A 22071-nucleotide genomic window follows, 5' to 3' on the forward strand; every position below is an offset into this window, starting at 1 on the left:
CAAACATTGTGTGCATCCCTATTCTCCAGTGCTCACACTGCTCCTGCACAAATGATTTCCATGTTCCCTTCAATGCATTGCACACCAGGAATTTTCTCCCCCACTGAAGTGAATGGGGAGGCCACTCCATGCATGAGATCCATGAGCGTGTTAATCTGTATCTTCTCCCATTGCCTGAATTCCAGGTGTTGCCACCATGGAAGTTCCTGTCCATGGTGGCTCTTGTTTCCTACTGGTGGGTGGAAATAAAAATGGGCCACTTAATTCATTCTATAGTTCTGCACCACCTTTGACGAGAGCTTTCTTCCTTTTTAACTAAGGGCTCTGTTGTGTGTGAGCATCTACTCTTGGGTTTTCATTTCTTTCTGAAGCAGAGTTCCTTTTACAAAAAAAAGTTTTTCTTTACAGCAGCAGCAGCAGAATTCCAGCTATCTCTTTGTGGAATTCCCATTACAGGATTAGACACCATTTGGTTCTGTTTCTCAGTCTTTATGATTTACAGAACTTTACACTGGTCAATAACAAATAAAACAAGATAATATTTTTCTCTTTTAGCCATTCGGCCGGAGACCTACTGCTGAATCATTCACATGCTCATTTACACTAGCAACTTGTTCAAGACCATTTTCCAGGTTTCTTCCAGAATCTTCCAACAGGCTCATCCATACTTTGCGTGTCCCTGGATTTCTAGGCACAGGCCTGAGAGCTTTTTCTTTTGCCCTGTCTCTTTCCCTGGGAAAACCCGCTGTCTACTGCTGAATCGGAACAAATGTCAATCTGCAGAAAACCAAATTGATGTTTGTTTTGATTCAGCAGTAAACAGCGGGTTTTCCTGGGGAAAGCGGCAGGGCAGAAGAAAAACCTCTGAGAATCATGCCCAGAAATTACAGGACACAGCGGAAATTTGGATGACCCCAAACATTTCAGCAAAATTTCAAGCAGGTCAAACGTTTGAAACCTGGGAGCCATTTGCCTGATTTATAATACTGTGAGACCAATTTGCTTATGTGTGTTTTGCCTTTAAAGGAGCTCTCTGAAGATCCTCACTTGGTTGTCAATGGAATCAGTTCCCACGACTTGCACCAAGGGAAGCTGGGAAACTGCTGGTTTGTGGCAGCCTGCTCTTGCCTGGCCCTTCGGCACAACCTCTGGCAAAAGGTACTGTGCTACTGAGCAACAGACGAGCATTCCCAGGGCTCTAAAGCGATGGGTGTCAAGGACGCTAAAGCCAGCTACTCTGGGAATACTTTTGCTTTTAGACAGTAATAACGATAAATCATATGTGGTTTAGGATCCCAAGTCCTTTTGATCTTGGAAGAGAAACAACTGGTGTTTCTTTCCATGAGTGATTTTTTAATGAGCACATCTGGATGGGGGGCAGGGTCAAATGCAGCCCTCCAGGGTCAAATGCAGCCTTCTTCCCTTCAGAACTCTCCCCAAGCCCACAGTCCTTACAGACTTGGCTTCATCCACCGATTGAGTGTTTTTGATTGGATGGAACTATGATTGTGGCCCCTGGAAGGTCACCAAGAATGCAAAGCAGCCCTTGATCTGAAAAAAAGTTCTTCATCCTTTGGCTGACCAATTTACTCCGAATGAATAATTTTGTAAAACCATCCATTTCACTAACAGGGCAAATAGGATCTGAGGAGAGGTGATTCGTATCAGGAAGAAGGTGTGGGAGGAAAGGCTTAACCTCTTCTCTCAGCTCTGCAGTCCCAAGTCAATCCCTTCTACCTTGTACAGTGGTACCTCTAGTTACAAACTTAATTCATTCCGGAGGTCCGTTTTTAACCTGAAACTGTTCTTAACTAGAGGCAGTGCTTTTGCTAATGGGGCCTCTTACTGCTACTGCACCACTGGCACACAATTTCTGTTCTCATCCTGGGGCAAAGTTCTCAACTCGAGGTAACTCTTCCAGGTTAGCAGAGTTTGTAACCTGAGGCGTTTGTAACTCGAGGTACCACTGTATTCTCTTTTGAAACTAATTGAAATATAGATGCAATATATATATATATATATATATATATATATATATATATATATAGGCATGCCTGTTCTTCTACATTCTGCCCCTGTTGAAGGAGGCAAGAGCATATCTATGGTGGTTATTTCAGGTTTCACATACATGGGCTTAGTTACAGTTAGGGAAAGAGTGACAAGCAGGAAGATCAGGGTCTGCTGGAAAAAATCTCTGGGTGATTTCCAGGAGACTGGTAAGGAAAAGCTAGTAGCCTTTCTTATAGGGCTATAAGAATGATCTTAACTAAGAAGGAATTTAAATTGTTTCCTTGTGATGGAAGTCTCCCCCTCCCCAATTACAAATCCATGTTTTTTGGGGTCTGATTATTTTTTTAATGGATCCATTTTATCAGTTAATCGAGAAATGTTTCCTGCCTCAATGCTTGGAGTAATTCTCTGTTTCTTTGGACACTTTAGGTGGTTCCACATGTTGAGGAACAGGACTGGGTTTCAGATAATCCAGATCAAAATGTGGGGATATTTCACTTCTGCTTCTGGCGTTTTGGAGAATGGATTGATGTGGTCATAGATGACCGCTTGCCAACTGTAGACAATGAGCTGATCTATTGCCATTCTAACGACCGCAATGAATTCTGGAGCGCCCTTCTGGAGAAGGCCTACGCAAAGTACGTGATTGCTTTGACTTGGCACAATTTCTGTTCTTTCAACAAAATGAAAACTGCCTTGTAATGTTGTTACAAAATGTTACAATCTTACCAAAACCAAGTGGTTTTAACAAATTTCCCATGATGATCTTGGGGCCCCTTCCTATCTCATGCCTTACATAGAATACACAAATTATCTAAGAGTGATAGGGGGTCTGCAGTAGAAAAACTAAATTAAAAAGTGCTGATTTTCACTTTCCCTGCAGTGCATAGAATACACATGTAGCATGGTCAGATTGGGAGGGTTTCCTACGAGAAATTTCATGGAGACAGAAGTACTATAATGGACTCCCTCAACAGTCCAGATAAAGTTGGCAAGGTATCCATACCCAGTGCTATTTTTCTAGAAAATGAGGTGCCAGAACTCACCATGAACCCTTGTTCTCTTATAATGACAATAGTGCCCACTTGAGAGGCGCCAGACCTGAGTTCTGGCAAGTTCTGGATGAAAAGAAGCCCTGTCTATACCTGTAGGTAATGCATAGCTCTCCCTTGACAGCACAATACTCATTCTAGTTCAAATTTAATGGGGCTTATCTGCAGGAGAGTGGGTAGCTGCAGGAAATGGCTAGGAGGACATAACTAAAGGGTGTATGCCTTTCATTCTCCCACTCTGAGCTAAGGATGGTGAGATCTAGGTCTCTGGGTAAACAAATGATAGGAAACAGCAGTTTTTGTAGGGGGCTAAGACTAGCTAGTGAGATGGCAAGGCAGAGAATTGAGTTTTAGCTTGACCAACTTACATCATTTTGGAGGTCTGGCTGCCTTTCTCTGGAGATATGATGTGGGGTAGTGGATTTCCCCATAGGTTGGAGTATTTAAGCTCTGCCTGCTCCACCTTTGCCCAACCCATGCTTTTTTAAATAAACCCAAATATTACAAAATACCAACAAGAGTCTAGTGATCTCCTAACAAAGGAAATGAAACCTAGGTAAGCACGATGCCTCTAGAGGGGAGGAGGAGGGAGGCAGCCCATTGGGAGCAGCGAAACCTTCTTCATATAGCTGGGTGTGTCCTCAATATACATTGTGTTACCACTAGGATGGCCGGGTCTTATGAAGCCCTGGATGGTGGAAACACCGCAGAGGCCATCGTTGACTTCACAGGAGCAGTTGCAGAATCCATTGACATGATTGATGGTCACTACAGCCATGATATCATCGAGAGGGCAAAACTCTTTGAAGACTTGCTGAAGGTGCAAAGAAGAGAAGGATTAATCAGCTGTTACATCATGGTAATTTTATATTACTAAGAGAAGGAGCATTTAAAATAATTATAATAATAGTTGCTTGTCACCCAGAAAGTCTCCTAGAGGCCTATACTGAAAATATATATACCATTCAAATGTGGAGGAGGATTCAAATGATGCATAAAAATTCCATACAGCATGGTGGGGGGAACAAAAAATAAGAAAAAAACCAGTCCCCACCCCATAACAATAATAAGAAACAACATTAGTAAACAATAAATGAAGCAATACTCCAACCCACTAACTAACAAATTATCTAAGAGTGATAGGGGGGGTCTGCAGTAGGAAGGCTGAGCTAAAAAGAGCTGATTTTCACTTTCCCTGCAGTGCAGTCACAGGAGCCTGAGTTGTGTGTGTATATGTGCATGTACGCTCCATACTGACATTTTTGATGGGAGAATGACAAAGCGTAAGAGATGTCTGGAGCTGTGCATGGAGTGAGAGTTCGCCCGTAGTTCCCTTGAAGGCACACTGGATTGTCGGAAGACAAATCTGTGTGGAAAGAGCTCCCTGGGGATAGACGCTGTGAAAACCAAATCTGCAATTTAATCTGTCCCTTGCCACGCTCTTGACTCTTCACAGAAATGTGAGGTTCCACCCCCTTTGGAATAGGGCGAGGGATGAATAATTCCTGGATCAGACATAGATGAACAAAGCAGAGTTTTCCAGCTTCCAGTCCAAGCTTTTACTGCCTTCCTAGTTTGTTTGGTTGCTTATTTCTCATAGTCACAATCAATTCTCCAAACACTCATTTACAGCAGACAAATTGTCATTTGGTGCTGATTACAAATTCCAGGAGAGCAGTTGTGTTGCATTTTTCTTATTTGCTTGCTTGCTTGCTTACTTGCATGCAAATAAATAAAATGCAGCAGAACTACTCTCCTGGAATTTGTAATCACCACTCATTGGTGATTATTTGCTTGCGTACTTAACCTACAAGCAGTTCGAAACTGCTTAATAGTTTAAAATACAACATAAAAACCTATAAAATGGTATTATACAACAGAAAAACCCCTGGAAAATGGCAAAGAATCACATGGCATTTCTTGGTGTCTTAGTTTTATGAAACTGCCTTTATTATACTATTCATAGGCCACTTACTTGTGTACATTCAGTGAAGAGATACGTTTATACACACATATGTGTTTTACAGTGCATGATATAAGAGGAAGGGCCATAGCTCAGTGGTAGAGCATATGCTTTGCATTCAGAAGGTCCCAGGTTCAATCCTTAGCATCTCCATGTAGAATTGGAGCAAACCCTGCCCTAAGTACTGGAGATCCACTGACAGTCAGTGCAGAGAGCAGAGAGCTAGATGGCCCAATAGTCTGACTCCTTGGAAGGGAGCTTCCTATATACCTATTAGACCCAATAATGCTTTCATTCTGTTGGCATCAAGATGACAAATTTCTGGGTAGAAGCAACCTTGCATGCCTCCCTTGCGTGGAACTATAGTGGAATATAGCACATGTTTAGCACTCTTTCTAATATTTGCAGACAGTTTTTTTCCCTGGAAGCAAATATGAAAACAAGCACTAAGCACGCTCTATATTCCAGCTCCAATGAAATAAACTGCCATGCAAATGCAGCCTCAGTCAGACATTGGCCATCAAACTCAATTTGGTCTACACAGACTAGCAGCTGCATGCAGAGGAGTAGGGAAACCCATACAGGGCTAAAAGAAGCCCTGGAATGGATTTAACCTAGGGGCTTATGTGAACATGATGTTCATTTGTAGAATGGCTATCTTACCCAGGACTCTGTAACAAGCAGCACCCCAGTCTTTTGATAGACTGAACAAAATACGTTGCTCATAGCAGCTCACTGGAACACAGGAAGGAGGCCATTGTTCCAACTAGCCCAGTGTTTTCTGCATAGACTGGCAGCAGCTGTCTTGCGGTTTCAGACAGTGGACATTCTCCCACTCCCCATTGAGATGTTACAAATGCAACCTAGGACCCTCCATGTGCAGAGCAGGCACTGAGCTCGAGGTCTTTCTTTGTCTCTTCTTATCTTGTATGAAGACATTCCATTTGGCTTGCATTAAGAGTAAATAGCGGATGTGGCTAAGAAAAGCATATGGTGCTCTTCATTTATCTAGCCAACTGGTTTCAGACACTCAAGGCTATGGTTTTCTCTTGACCTGCGGTAAAAATACACATGGCATGGAAAATTTAAAGCTGTGTAAGATTCTCCATGTGAAAGTCCATCAACATTCCTAAGTTTGACTCTGGTTTTGGAAAAAAAGCAAAAATTGCCGGCAATTGCCGATGTGAATATCAAGAAGCATACGAACAGGAGCTGATTGGTTGTGTGATGGACGGTTTTCTTCAATTGCACCAGTTGTGCCTCTGAAAATTGCTCCATGGGGACAAGAGCAATATCAATTCAACATCAAGCTTAAATGAGCTTCCCTCACAACTTAGCTTCTAGCAAAGGTGGATGTGTTTGCAAACACTATTACATGTTTCTACACAGAGAGTTTTTAATTAATGTGTAGCTTTATAACTCAAAATAGAAAGATGATGCTACATGTTTTGGTTTTATCAGGTGACCAAGAGATTCTGTGTTTGGATACAGAAAGCATTGGTGTACTAAGAATTGCTTTTCATAATAAAATAAAATATTGGAAAGGAAGTGGGTTACCATTCAGGTTGGAAAGTCACTACCAAGATTAATGGAAATCTTTTTCAGTCTTTGCAGCTTTAACAAGAAGGAATAGTGCTATAACTCCTTATGCTGTCATGGAAACGCATGCTGTGTTGTTTGTGAAGAATACAAGTGAATAATTGTTAGGACTGGTGAGAAGCCCATGGGAAATGCCAGTGGATCTCAGTATAACTTATGAAGTGATTCTCTGTGAGCTACAGTTATGGTCAGACATGGTGGATTTGGCATTAGTTAACACTGATCGTGACTTTTAGAAAACCGTTCACTGATTTGTGTTTTTATTATTATTCACTCAATCACTCACTCACTCACCCAACCCCCAGCTTTAGAATGTTTTGCTTTAGTTGCTGTTATTATTGGTGGCAGCAGTGTGTATAGGAACAGACAGTATGGAACATGGACAAGTAAGTAAGAGGAAAGAAGCCTAGAAGCAGAGGTGTGTGGTCAATAAGGACTAGAAAATTCAGTAGACAATTAATGCTCTCCAAAGCTGGGGTGTACAAATCCTGGCAATGAATCTCAATGAACTGAGATGCTAAGACAACAGTTCCAAACTATCCAAAGTTATACTGTGCTAGAGAGGCAATACACAACATGTCAGAGCACGTGTTTTTTTTTTCCAAAAGCAGGTATGTTTTGGGAAGGGGTGAGAGTCCTGCACGGTGCTTTGAAGCACTGCTGGCCCAGCAGGCTCGAAGTCAGTGCTGATCAGCAGTGACCTCCAGCTAGTTTTCTGTAGCGATGGGCTGTGTGATAAAGTTCCTTATGGGGAGCTTGGTTGAGCAGCTGAGCCAGCTATGTCTCTACCTGCCCCAGCCCTGATGCCACATATAAAGTCAGATTTGGGGCAGGTGGGCATTGGGAGCCAAATTGGCCGTGAGTTAGAGGTTCACCACCCTTGCTTTCGAGGATCATAGGACCTTGTGTTAAAGTCAGAACAATACTGGGGTCAGGGGGGCAAAACTGATGAAGGGACCCAGAGGATTACTTAAGAAGAAGGAAATACTAGATTCTGTGTTCCTCAAAGACTTTTGAAATCCCTGCATTAATTCATGTTTTTCTTACGCCGCAGCCTTTGTCCTCTGATGAATTTGAGGGACAGACTGAAATGGGTTTGGTCAAAGGCCATGCCTACTCGGTGACAGAAATCCTGAAGATGCCCCTGGAAGAGAAGCGCGTGCCATGGCAAAAGACGAAGAAACTCTTCATGATCAGGTTGAGGAACCCCTGGGGAAAGAGCGAGTGGAACGGTCCATGGAGCGATTCGTAAGCAAAGCATGCTTTGATATTTAGGATATGCTTGTCACTTTTTGAGACAGGTGCAGACGCTAAAAGAAACACTCTCAAGTGTGGAAACATTTCCAAGGGACACATGAAGACAGAGGCAACATGGTGGTGGCTGGCTCCATTTAGAGCGGGGATTCCCAAACTTGGGTCTCCAGCTGTTTTTGGATTACAACTCCCATCATCCCTAGCTAGTGGGACCAGTGGGTTTTGTCTTGTTTTCTAACTCATGTTAATGCAGAAGCAGAAGGAAATAATTTGGGCAAATATATGTATTTTCAGTCTGTGTTCCTTACAAATTATTTCCTCCTGCTTCTGCAGAATCATCATTAGCCTGGAGATAGAAAACTAGGGCACCCAGGAAAATGGTTGTAAAATAGACTCCTCCCTGATATGCTAGTTTTGTAGGTTTCTTGTTTTATAGGGAAGACCATGATGGGATCCCCCACTTGTGCCCAAAATGATGTATACACATGCAAACACAGACACAAGTGGGCTCTTCCACACTTCCTCTCATCTTGCCACTTTTCTCCTGGGAAACCTACTCTTTACTGCTGAATCAGAGCAAACATCAGTCAGATTGCCTGTGGATTGATGTTTGCTTTGATTCAGCAGTAAAGAGGGTTTTTTCCAGGGAAGTCAACCCAAAATTCATTCATTCACTCATTCGTACATGATTCTCCCCCTCCCTATTTTATCTTCACACCCAGTGAGTTTTATGGCCGAGGGGGGACTTGGTCTTCCAGGTCCTATTCAGGCACTTTAACCACTATGTCATTCTACCTCATTTTTTAAGAAACAATTTTACATGCAGCTCCTGAAAATAGACCAATGAATCTGACAGACAATGAACCTGATAAGCCCTGCCTGGAGATGCTGGGGACTAAACCTAGGTCCTTCTTCATGCTAAGCAGATACTCTACCACTCACCTTATGGCTCTTCCCTTTAAATATATGTTTATACAAATGAAAGAGATATTTGATTTAACATTTTCCCTCCCCTTCAGATCAGAGGAGTGGAAAAAGGTGAGCCAAGCAGAACGGAAGAAATTAAAACTCACTATTGAAAACGACGGAGAGTTCTGGTGAGTAATGGAAGTGGTCTCATTAAGGCAGCACTGCTCGTTTCCTGCCATTTATATGTCAAGACAACTGAAAGGCCCATAACATTTCATAGGCAGGAAGAGGGAAATTAGGGTGAAGGCACTGCTCCAGCCTCCAGCACCACCACTTTCCCATTTCATCCAGCTTCAGCTCCAGGTTTTGGAGGGCCTTGGCAAGATACTGCTCATCACTGAGTCCACTTACTCAATGCAGTGGATCCTGGTGGCTCTTTTAGGAGGTCCTCTGAATGGTTGAGAGCCCTTGGTGTATACTCAGCCATGCCAAACTTTGATGCTAGTCCTGACTTCTGCCCATCTTTCTACCCTCCATCTCTGCTATCCAACCCACTTCTTGAAGATATCCCTCTTTTTCCCTCCTCTCACCCCTGCAGTATTCTCCTGTCTAGCCCAACCAAGCACCTTTCTGCCATTCAGTCGCTCTAGCAAACAACTTCTGTCTCTATGTCTGCATTTACTTGGCAGTTTATTCCACTTCCCCAACACTTCCCTGTGAATTTCCACATTATGGTTGAGCTTAGATGGGGTTTTTTAATGTAAGAGAGGATATATTAATTGCAATTTACCCCTCCAGACACCCACATTTGTGGGTTGAACATATACTGCACAGAGTTTAAAGTCCTATCCTTAGCAGAAAAATGGAGAGCATATAGGATTAGGCTGTGCCTTCTTTTACTTAAGCCCAGCTGCAAAGTAAGCTGGCTCCCCATTTCTTACTCCACTTAACAGAAAATAAGACAACAGACTGAGAAGTCAGTTTAAAATATGATTTACTTTCTCTTAGTCTTAGTCTTCATTCTCAACAGCAGTAAAGTAAATGCAGACAAAATACTTATATTTACAGTATAAGCAGCCACAGGCATGTGCCTGAGAATGGAATAGTTAGATATATGTCTGCTCCCATTACTGGTCAAAGAGAAAGAGAGAGAAGAAACAGTAAATACTTCCTCAATTATGCCCGCTCAAGAGAGGAGAAAATGACACTGCACAGAGCCCTCTCTACCAAATTATATTTCTATGGTCTGAGTCTCTGCCTATCAGCAGTTCAGCTCTGTGGTCTTAACTCCATCTCTTGCTGACTTGCAAGAATAGGTGTTGTTAGATCTGGCTGCTAATTTCCCACATTTATACAATGCAAACGCTACTTGCAGAAAACTAATGGAAGAATAGTGCATGTTTTATGCTCATTTCTGTGTCATTTAATTCCTGCAAAATTGCAGCCTCCTTAGCCCTCAAAATCGCAGGAGGGAAGTGATAAAGTTTGCAGTGGCATCATACCAGCATACAGTTTTTCCCTGCTGTTATCCTGAGGGAATCATGGGGAAATGGAAGGATGCATGTGCAGAAAGGGTGGGGGTGTAGCAAGGTACAGTTGTCATTCTTTGTTGTGCCACACCACGCCCACTGGGATGAATGAAAGTTAGCATGACATGCTGGTATAACAGTCCAAAAACCACAGTTCCATAACACCACAGGCGAAAGGAGCATCAGAAAAATGGGACAGAAGTGCAAGCATTATTGTAACCTGTAAAACTAGTGCGGTATTCCCCATGCCTGTGTCTGTAGCTATGCCCCACCTTTTAGTGTGGGCTTAAGTCAGAGAGATAGCAGCAGAAGGGAAAGTGCTGTTTCTACCAATTAGATACATGCTTGTGTAGTAGGTGAGTTTGCGGGGCTGGTTGTTTCTGTTGTATTTCACATCTGCTAAATTACCTAAATAATAATTGTTCTGTTTTTAAATATATTGACTAAATGAGATGTCCCGAGCATTGAACATCCCACATTTTTCTTACTTGTTTCTTTTCTTTTTCTGGAAAGCCACGGAGTGATGCAGGGTAGGGATTTGAAGTGCACCACAGTGTGTGTGTGTATGTGTCTGTGTTGTGCATTTCAAATCCTTTCCTTGCCCATGTCCTATGCCACAATCCTGCGACTCTCTAGGCCAGTGGCTCGCAGTTAGCTAAGTACTGTGGACCCTCTGTTTTTCAAAAGCCAAGGCATGGAGCCCCTACTTTTGAAAACATGGATATTTCTGTTGTAGTTTCGTTATGTGAATGGTGCCACCATACCCTCCAGAATGTCCCAGTGCAAAACTAGGATGTTCATCTTCTGGGCTGCACTCCCATGCAAGTCATGTGACCTGTGCAAGAGCACGGTGCCCCAAAACATATGTGTTATCTGTCCACAGGAAATTCAACTGTATTTTTTTCTACTCTCTGTGTTAGGATGTCGTTTGAAGACTGGTGCAAAAACTTCACCGATGTTGATGTCTGCCGGATTGTGAACACGTCCTTTTTTAGTATACATAAGACCTGGGAAAAGAAAATGATTCGTGGAGAGTGGAAAAAGAATCGAGACCCAATGTTAAACCGCGCTGGGGGCTGCTTAAATAACGCAGCCACCTTCTTCCAAAACCCACAGGTTGGAGCACAGTTATACTTGCTTCCCCCCCCCCCTCCTTCACCAGTGTTAAACTTATATGGAAATAATTATGCAGCAAAGCAAAGCTGAGCCGACAGTTTTCCTGCCATGCCTTTCAGCTTCAGATTTAGGGGCAGGAAGAAGATACTGCTCCCAAAACTGCTTTATGTTTTTGCATCACAGCCAGTTTGCCAATACTGGGTGGAAGTACTAGTCCAGTGGTTTTCAACAAGCGTGCTGTGGCACGCTGGGGGGATTGAATGATGGTCTGGGGTGCCGCAGGTAACACTGGCCTCTGTCCTTCTTTCTTTCCCTCTCTCCTCTAATGCCCTCTTGTGTCTCTGTCTCCCAAAGGCTTGCACATCTGTTTGTTTTCAGCTGCCTTGCTGCTGCCACTGCTGCCTCCCAAGTTAAGGTGCTGACCCCATCTTCACCTTTGGCCAGTTTCCATTGGTCCACTAAGGCTAGGGGCATCCTCTGCTCAGGCTCCTGTGAGGCAGCATGAGGAGGTACCTCTCTTTGGGGCAGCTCAGAGACCAGGTGTGGAAGCAGTGGCTGCCCAGAGGACTCCCAAGGAGAGGAGAGGATGCTGAGGGAACACTCCCCAAGGGAGGAGGGTGTTTGAAAAAGGGTGAAAGGCTGCCAGCTCTGCAGGCAAGAGGTGAAATGACTGGGCTCCTGATCCCCACAGGAGTGCCACAGAAAGAATGTAGTTGGTCAAGGGAGCCGTGAACTCAAAAAGGTTGAAAACCTCTGTACTAGTCTAATTCTGATTTAGATAGCTTTATCCTATGGTTACCCATAAATTTAGTTTGTTCCATTTCTATATCATCATCATCTTCCAAGATCTTCATCATTCTATTCTATTCTATTCTATTCTGATCTGATCTGTTCTATATTAGAGGCATTCGGAATGTTATTTGTGAAGGTCAAGTCTGCTCTCTACATGCAGCCTATATCCTGCAAAAACTGAGGGCACAGATCACTGGTGTTTGCCCCTTGAACATGTGAAGCTGAAGGGCAGGGCATAGGGGCACAATTCTATTCCCAACCCAATGCTGTTTAAGGGGGAAAGTGTACAGGACTAAAAAGGAGCTCTGGATTTAACCCAGGAGGATATGACAGGTCTTGTGAGCATGATAATTCCCATAATGTTCATTTGTTTGTGGACTGACGGCCGTGCAAAGGACTTTGGAACGGGCAGCATCCCAATCCTGTGATAATCCATTGTTAACAACTCAGCTACAGGCATTGTTTACAGCAGCAGCTGCTCAGCTACTGAGCCACAGCCCTCCCCTCACCCTGTGCTCCTCTTCCTTCTCTTTAAGTATGTCTTTGATGTCAAGAAGTCGCAGGACAAAGTGATGATCTGCCTGCAGCAGAAGGACAAGCGTGTTTACAAAAGAGAAGGGAAAGGGGACAACTTGGTTATTGGCTTTGAAATCTTCAAGGTAGGTGTCCATGCTGCATGCCAAAGCTGTTGGAGTTTGGTAAGAGCATAAGAACATAAGAAGAGCCTGCTGGGTCAGGCCAAACACATACAACCTGCTACTAGAGAAGAAGCAGGAAGGCCGGAAGGGAGGTAATCTACTTTACCAGTAAGTAGTTACTAAAACAGAAGGAATCAGTGCCACACATATATTTGCACACATGCTGGTTCAGCTAGCTTATTGCAAGCATTGCTGCATCACTCCCGGCAAAAGCATAGGTATAGGTAGACATAGGCAGAAGGTAGGTCAGCATCTACTGGTACATCTATGAGTGATTTATAGTAGAGTGGCACAGGTCTCCTACTCGCAAGGTGACCTTTTCCATGTAGCAGGCTTTTGTACAACGTGGCTGTGAGCTCAGTTCAGTTCTGATACCAAAAACGAAATCCTTAGTGCACTTTGAGACACTCTGTTCTTCAATTCAAATGGTGTGACTTTTGCACCAGGCTTTAGTTGACAGAGCAAGTGAAAACACACAAAAAACACCTCTGCTCTCCACCTCTACTCTATCTTTATCTTTATGCCTGTTTGAAGTCACAGCATAGGATCTACCTCACTCTCATGTTGTGTTAGATTGCTCTATGCTATGCAACTCAATCTGCTTTCTAACCCTAGGTTGAGGCCAACAGAGAGTATCGAATGCATAAAGTGACAGTACAAGAGAAAATGGCAACTTCCATGTACATTGACAATCGCATGGTATTTTCGAAGTTGTGCCTCAAGGAAGGCCGGTATGTCCTGATCCCAACCACCTTCAGACCTGATACTGAAGCTGAATTCATTCTGAGGCTGTTCACAGATGTGCCATCGGAGCTCAGGTACTACGACTACTTGAAGATGACGGCAATTTTCCCTTCCCATTTCTCCCCGTCTTGCATGAATAACATGCTCATCTGTCTTAGACCAAGGAAGCAAAAGATTCAAAGAGTGATGATGAGTGAGACAGATGTACAACACACTTCGGTGGGGAGCACTGACATGATGACTGCAAAAAGGGCTGCACCCATTTCTTGTGAGGATGACATTCACTGTGGTTTCAGGGATCACATTGCATGCAACCTTTGTGCTTTTGCCCCTTGCCAGTTTACAACCACTCTCATTTCTCTCGATTACAATATTTCCCAAGGGGCATTCTTCAATGTGAAACTGCCTTGGGGATGGAGATGCATTCTGTTCACCTCCAGATTCCACACAGTAGGAGATAGTTCTACACCCATTCACAAAAGGACTGGCATGATGGCTGCGAAAAGGGGTGCACCCATTTCTTCTGAGGAAGACATTCACTGTGGTTTCAGGGATCACATTGCCTGCAACCTTTGTGCATTTGTCCCATGCCAGTTTACAGCCATTCTCATTTCTCTCAATTGCAATATTTCCCAAGGGGCAGTATTCGATGTGAAGCTGCCTTGGGGATGGAGATGCAATCTTCTTACCTCCAGATTCCACACAGTAGGAGATAGTTCTACACCCATTCACAAAAGGACTGGCATGATGACTGCAAAAAGGGCTGCACCCATTTCTTCTGAGGAAGACATTCACTGTGGTTTCAGGGATCACATTGCCTGCGACCTTTGTGCATTTGTCCCTTGCCAGTTTACAACCGCTCTCATTTCTCTCAATTGCAATATTTCCCAAGGGGCAGTATTCGATGTGAAGCTGCCTTGGGGATGGAGATGCAATCTTCTTACCTCCAGATTCCACACAGTAGGAGATAGTTCTACACCCATTCACAAAAGGACTGGCATGATGACTGCAAAAAGGACTGCACCCACTTCTCGTGAGGATGACATTCACTGTGGTTTCAGGGATCACATTGCCTGCAACCTTTGTGCATTTGTCCCATGCCAGTTTACAACCATTCTCATTTCTCTCAATTGCAATATTTCCCAAGGGGCAGTATTCGATGTGAAGCTGCCTTGGGGATGGAGATGCAATCTTCTTACCTCCAGATTCCACACAGTAGGAGATAGTTCTACACCCATTCACAAAAGGACTGGCATGATGGCTGCGAAAAGGGGTGCACCCATTTCTTCTGAGGAAGACATTCACTGTGGTTTCAGGGATCACATTGCCTGCAACCTTTGTGCATTTGTCCCATGCCAGTTTACAGCCATTCTCATTTCTCTCAATTGCAATATTTCCCAAGGGGCAGTATTCGATGTGAAGCTGCCTTGGGGATGGAGATGCAATCTTCTTACCTCCAGATTCCACACAGTAGGAGATAGTTCTACACCCATTCACAAAAGGACTGGCATGATGGCTGCGAAAAGGGGTGCACCCACTTCTCGTGAGGATGACATTCACTGTGGTTTCAGGGATCACATTGCCTGCAACCTTTGTGCATTTGTCCCATGCCAGTTTACAACCATTCTCATTTCTCTCAATTGCAATATTTCCCAAGGGGCAGTATTCGATGTGAAGCTGCCTTGGGGATGGAGATGCAATCTTCTTACCTCCAGATTCCACACAGTAGGAGATAGTTCTACACCCATTCACAAAAGGACTGGCATGATGACTGCAAAAAGGACTGCACCCACTTCTCGTGAGGATGACATTCACTGTGGTTTCAGGGATCACATTGCCTGCAACCTTTGTGCATTTGTCCCATGCCAGTTTACAACCATTCTCATTTCTCTCAATTGCAATATTTCCCAAGGGGCAGTATTCGATGTGAAGCTGCCTTGGGGATGGAGATGCAATCTTCTTACCTCCAGATTCCACACAGTAGGAGATAGTTCTACACCCATTCACAAAAGGACTGGCATGATGACTGCAAAAAGGGCTGCACCCATTTCTTCTGAGGAAGACATTCACTGTGGTTTCAGGGATCACATTGCCTGCAACCTTTGTGCATTTGTCCCATGCCAGTTTACAACCGCTCTCATTTCTCTCAATTGCAATATTTCCCAAGGGGCAGTATTCGATGTGAAGCTGCCTTGGGGATGGAGATGCATTCTGTTCACCTCCAGATTCCACACAGTAGGAGATAGTTCTACACCCATTCACAAAAGGACTGGCATGATGGCTGCGAAAAGGGGTGCACCCACTTCTCGTGAGGATGACATTCACTGTGATTTCAGGGATCACATTGCCTGCGACCTTTGTGCATTTGTCCCATGCCAGTTTACAGCCACTCTCATTTCTCTCGATTACAATATTTCCCAAGGGGCAGTATTCGATGTGAAGCTGCCTTGGGGATGGAGATGCATTCTGTTCACCTCCAGATTCCACACAGTAGCAAATAGTTCTACACCCACTCACAAAAGGATGCAAGATTGCCTTTCTACTGGTGTTTGATACTATCATTTATTGTTTATCATTCTTTTTCCTTTATATAAGTGTCAATTAGAATAAAGTGTTCTTCCTTTTGGTGCATTTATATTTTCATTGGCTTTCCTGGTGTACAGATACAAATTAGGTCGAACAGTGGAACACGACAGATTTGATATACCTCTTATCGAGCTGGAGAATGCCTCCTTTCCCCATATCAGAACAGTGGTGTGTCCTCAGTGAGGTCCCATTTGATTCTAATGGAAGATATTCTGAACACACATATCACATGGTCTTTGTGTTCCCAGCTTCTAAAGAATTAGGACTGGCTTAAATGCAGAGTGCTCAAGAGGAAGATACCTATGCAGTGTTGCACACATCCAGGTTGTTCTTGCAATCAGAATGTTGCATTAAAAATTCAATAACAGAAGAAAAGAAGAAATGTTGCCGAATCTGTAGCGTGCTATGCTGACATGCTAATGAACCATGCTTAGTAGCTGAGCACCCAGTTTTAATGAGGCATGGGGTGTGTGTTATTTCCTACAGCAGAGTTTAAATTGGGTCTTACTATCTTTTTGTCATGGGACCACAAAAGGGAGAAGCATTTCTTTGTTATATCTCATAGAAGAAATGTGTTTGTGCCTTACTTGTGTATGGTCTATTTCTGTTGGTTTTTTTAAAAAAAGATTTTTATTAAAGTTTCAAAAATTATATAAAAACAAACCAAACAATAATACAAACAATAATACTAACAGACAAAAGTAAAAACAAGTATAATTTCAATCTCTTGTTTTCTTATAACTTACTTCCCCGACTTCCTCATACCTCCCCTTTCTGTATTCCAATTTCTAATTAATTAATTCAGCAAATCCTTTCCCTTAATTTTCATTTAATTTTTGACTTTTCTTTTCTTTTTACTTACCCATTACAGCTGGAAACCACATAATTTCTAAACCAACGTCGTTCTAACATTCATTAATTTTGCAATGTTTCTTAAGATAGTCCTTAAATTTCTTCCAATCTTCTTCCGCTGTCTCTCTCCCCTGGTCTCGGATTCTGCCAGTCATTTCTGCCGGTACCATTTAGTCTATCACCTTCATCTGCCATTCTTCCAAGGTGTGTCTTCCAGTACTTTGTGATGAGTATTCTTGCTGCTGTTGTAGCATAGTGTATGGTCTATTTCTGTATTGACTGCAATTCCCTGTAATAGGCACATGTTTTTGTATGCTCAGCTCTGGTCATGCTCCAGGGGTGCCCTCAGGAGCTTAGCATCCCAGACCCAGGAGGCATGAGTCTCTCTCATCAAAGCACTGAAGGCAGGCTTGCAGGAGCAGCACAGTCCAAACAAGCTGATCTCAATCACAGAAAATTGTCTAGGTCCAAATATGAGGCACACAGTGAATATTGCAGGAAATTCAGCAAGGTGGGCACCTGGGAATTGGGAGCCAGAGCCCCATGTTATTTCCAGCAAGTGGGGGGCTCAAGAGGGGGGCCTTATATACGCTGTCTTTTTAGACCACGTCCTAATCACTGCTGCTGTTAGTGAAAGAGCTCCAGTGATCGCTCACTCATGACTAGCGTGATGGCTCTGGGGTTGTAGACACATGTTATGCCATTGCTCTTCAGGCTAGACTTGGAGCTTTCTGACACCAACATTCTTGAGGATGTGGGTGGCTCTGCCTCCTCCTCTGACAGCTCGAGAGACTCTTCAACAGGCCTCAACTTGGATGGCCCCTCAAGGGGATCATCTGCACCAGCTTCAGGGTCCTCAAAGCCCTTAACCTGTGGGGTGCCTGGCTAAGAGGACTAAAAATCCTCTTAGGGCTAAAAATAACACCTGCACATGAGCAGCTGCTCGCATTTAGGTGCTCTGCACAATCAGGACAGCTGGGACCAATGGTTCATCCTGGGGTGGAGGAGTGGCAAGTGGGGTGCTGTGGGGCCTGGTGTTCAACATCTTTACAAATAATTTGAAGGAATTGAGGGATCAGGATTCAGGGTGGCTTTAACATATTGAAGGACTGGGCCAAAACCATTTTTAAAAGTCCCATTTCAGTAGGTACAAATGCAAGGTTCTACACATAGGCAGGAGTACTAGGATGCTCAAAACAGGATGGGAGGGGGGCACCTGGCTTGACAGAGCACATGAAAAGGATTTGGGGGGTCTTAGTAGCTTCAGATAGGTGAACAGTATGATACAGCAGCAAAAAATTAGTTAATGCTATTCTAGACTGCATCAACACTAATATAGTGTCCTGATCAAGGAAAGGAGTAGAACAGTTCTATTCTGCCTTGGTCAGACCACACCTGGAGTCCTGTGTCCAGTTCAGGGCATGACAACGTAAGAAGAATTTTGACAAACATGTTCAGAGGAGAGTGTTAAAGATGACCAAGCACCTGGAAATCAAGCCTTGGGAGTTGGAAATGCTTACCCTGGAGAAGAATGAGTCTCATCCACACTTTTGCTTCTCCCATGCGTAAGAAAGCATGAGTCAGATTTTTTTCTGTTCGCCCTGCCACTTTCTCAGGAAAACCAGTTCTTTGGCACTAAATCACAGCAAACGTCAAATCACAGAAAACCCCATTGATGTTTGCTCTGATTCAATGGTAAAGACCAGGTTTCCCCTGTGGAAAGTGGTTAGACAAGTCATAGTTAGGATGAGCCCAGAGAGTTGTTATGATAGCCATCTTCAAATATCAGAAGGGCTGTGGCATAGAAGATGGAGGAAGCTTGTACAGTGGTACCTCAGATTAAGTACTTAATTCGTTCTGGAGGTCCGTACTTAACCGGAAACTGTTCTTAACCTGAAGCACCACTTTAGCTAATGGGGTCTCCTGCTGCTGCCACGCCACCAGAGCACGATTTCTGTTCTCATCCTGAAGCAAAGTTCTTAACCTGAAGCACTATTTCTGGGTTAGCAGAGTCTGTAACCTGAAGTGTATGTAACCTGAAGCATATGTAACCTGAGGTACCACTGTATTCTGTTGCTACAGAGGGTAGGATTCAAATTATAAGAATGGAGATTATTACTATTACAGTATTATTATTATTATTATTATTATTATTATTATTATTATTTATTACCCTTCACTCTAAGGCCCCCAGATAGTTTACAGCTTTAGAGTCGAATAATGAAACAATGTAAAGTGCCTTGCAGTCATAAAAATAAGGTGGGTAGCACCCTTACCTTTCCCGCCCCGACCTGGCCACAGTGATCCATGTGACGGCCACCTCCAGGCTTGACTACTGTAATTCGCTCTACACAGGGCTGCCTGTGAAGCTGTCCCAGAAACTCCAGCGGGTACAGAATGCTGCAGCGAGGCTCCTCACGGGGTCTCTGCCATGGGAGCATATTCACCCAGTGCTTTTCCAGATGCACTGGCTCCCGGTGGAGTACAGGGTCAGATTTAAGGTGCTGCTTTTGACCTTTAAAGCCCTTCACGGCCGTAAGACCCTCGTACCTACGGGACCGCCTCTCCCGGTATGCCCCACGGAGAGCCTCAAGGTCCATAAATAGCAACACCCTAGTGGTCACGGGCCCTAAGGAAGTTAGATTGGCTTCAACCAGAGCCAGGGCCTTTTCAACTCTGGCTCCGGCCTGGTGGAACGCTCTGCCTCATGAGACCAGGGCCCTGCAGGATCTGATTTCTTTCCGCAGGGCCTGTAAGACAGAGTTGTTCCGCCTGGCCTTTGGCTTGGAGCCAATTTGATTCCCTCCCCCTCTTTCTTTTTCCTTTTTCCTTTCTCCTCCTGTGATGAGGCTGCATTTTAATAATTTAATGTTTCAATATTTTAATGTTGTATTTTAATCTTGTTTTTAAGTTGTATTCATTCAAATTGTTTTTATTATTGCTTGTTAGCCGCCCTGAGCCCGGCCTTGGCTGGGGAGGGTGGGGTATAAATAATAATAATAATAATAATAATAATAATAATAATAATTATTATTATTATTATTATTATTATTATTACTATAGGTGGTTAGCACTTGCAGGGAAAAATCACTCATAAAGTAGCAGTACAGGGTGAGTTGGAAACCAGACACTTTCTCTGCCCGGTTGGTGGCCATTATTGCACATGAATGGAGAACACCATATTGGTTGCATCAGTACAGATCTGGACTTCCTGACTTGGTTAGAACTATGCCCATGTGTGTCCTGTCTCCTTTGGTTCATGGAAACTACGATGATATGATATGCAAGAACCCTCTTGAAGGAATGACAGAGACAGTAAACAAACATGACTGAAGATCATATAATGACCGCTCCCCGCTTAAAACGGGGGGCTCCCTTTGCGGGGACGCGTACAGCCCCTAGATCTGGAGCGGCTCCAACAGCATAGGCTTGGCTTTGCCTTCCCTCAGGTGGGATACCTGGAGGTCTCCGCCTACCTCAGTCAGTTGTCCAATCCCACCTGGGGGAAGCGTTGCCAAGGAGACCAGGCCAGGTAGGGGAGGGATTACCTGCCCACACAATAGAGGAAGGATCTTACATGGGAATCCTCACTTGGCTCCAGAGCTTCTCCCACCCTACCCACCCTCAGTTAATGTCTTATTTTGCAGGTTAACTTTTCCTCACAGGTTTTGCAGGTTAACTTTTCTTCACAGGTATGCGGGTGCTGCTACGTCAAGGTCGCTGTTAAAGGGCCAGAAAGGAATTTCCCTGCATTGGCAGGTTTCGCCTTTCCCGTAGCAAAATGTCACAACTTTGGCGGTATCAGGCCTTGGGTGGAATCCTTTAGTCCATCTTCCTCTTTGCGGCGGCGGTACCAGGGTTCCCCGTTAAAGGGGTTTCTGAAGGGAGGCTCTGACCGTACGCCGGAAGGTCGTCATTGCTCTCCCCTGTGGCGGCGGCGTAACGGGGGAGGCTATCTCTGCTTGGACATATGTTCTCCAGAGCCGGCCCATCCCCCCCCCACACACACACTGGATAACCCTGATGCTCCCTAGGTCCCCGGCTGGGGACTGGGGAGGGAGAACGCCCAATGCCTGAGCCAAGGTCTACCCACATTTGAAATTTAATAAAGTTGTTGCCAATTTAATCCCATAGCACGTAGTCTTGAGTCGTTATTCCACATGACGGGCGGACCGCGCGGGATCTGGGGACTCAGCCTGTCCACGCAATAGAATATAAAAAAGTTAATACTTACCTGGCCTCTGCCAAGAGGAGGCAAGGAGGACTGATGTCCTCATTTTCTCATTCTACAAATTTTAATGTACTCACTTAACATGTATTACTGCAAAATCAAGAAAAATATTTTTGGGAGGGCAGAGCTAAACATCAGATTGACGGGGTGGGCAAGACTCCACAGCACACCTGTATTATTTTGTGGCATGCAATACCAGAAATGCCTACCGCTGGTCTTGCCCCATTGAAGACAAGAACGAGCCGTCTTAAGAACAGCTTCTTCTCCAGAGCGATCTTGGCCCTGAATGGGAAGCCTGGACTTTGAAAGTCATCTAATCTTCCTTGCTGTATTATACTGTATTGTTTTAATTAGTGTTTTTATAGTTGTTTTGATTTTGTGTGGAGTGCCCTACCTGGGTGGATGGAGCAGCCAAGTAATTTCGTTGTCCCCGAGAGGGGGCAATGACAATAAAGATATTATTATTATTATTATTATTATTATTATTATTATTATTATTATTTCCTTCTCAAGGAAACAAAGCGCCAAACCTACAATGTTTGCAAATGTATTTTAAATATTGTCCCAACAAAAAGTCATCCTAACACCTTGGAGCAAAAAACCATGCTCAAATATTATTCTAAGGTGTCATCCCCAATGAATAACTTTTCTCCCCACTTGTAATACTTTGAAATTAATCACCCACAACACTGTATTATTTGTCCATAAGCATCAAAGTATCTGGTGGCATCAAAGT

At 43.9% G+C, this 22071-nt stretch overlaps 1 protein-coding gene across 4 annotated transcripts in view; it reads left to right on the forward strand.

Moving 5' to 3' along the window:
- CAPN6 (calpain 6) overlaps positions 1-22071 on the forward strand; it is a 68077-nt gene that overhangs the window by 34248 nt on the left and 11758 nt on the right. For 3 of the 4 annotated variants that reach the window (XM_083722054.1, XM_083722055.1, XM_083722053.1), the window contains 8 exons: positions 1027-1158; positions 2440-2648; positions 3729-3921; positions 7679-7872; positions 8898-8975; positions 11237-11432; positions 12761-12883; positions 13538-13740. In XM_083722054.1, the coding sequence (XP_083578180.1) occupies positions 1027-1158; positions 2440-2648; positions 3729-3921; positions 7679-7872; positions 8898-8975; positions 11237-11432; positions 12761-12883; positions 13538-13740 (1328 nt within the window). Of the gene's footprint in view, positions 1-607; positions 1159-2439; positions 2649-3728; positions 3922-7678; positions 7873-8897; positions 8976-11236; positions 11433-12760; positions 12884-13537; positions 13741-22071 lie in introns of all 4 variants that reach the window. The other variant, XM_083722056.1, reaches the window with a different exon arrangement.

This window comes from Podarcis gaigeae (genome assembly GCF_964106915.1).
Source record: "Podarcis gaigeae genome assembly, chromosome: Z".
NCBI lineage: Eukaryota > Metazoa > Chordata > Lepidosauria > Squamata > Lacertidae > Podarcis > Podarcis gaigeae.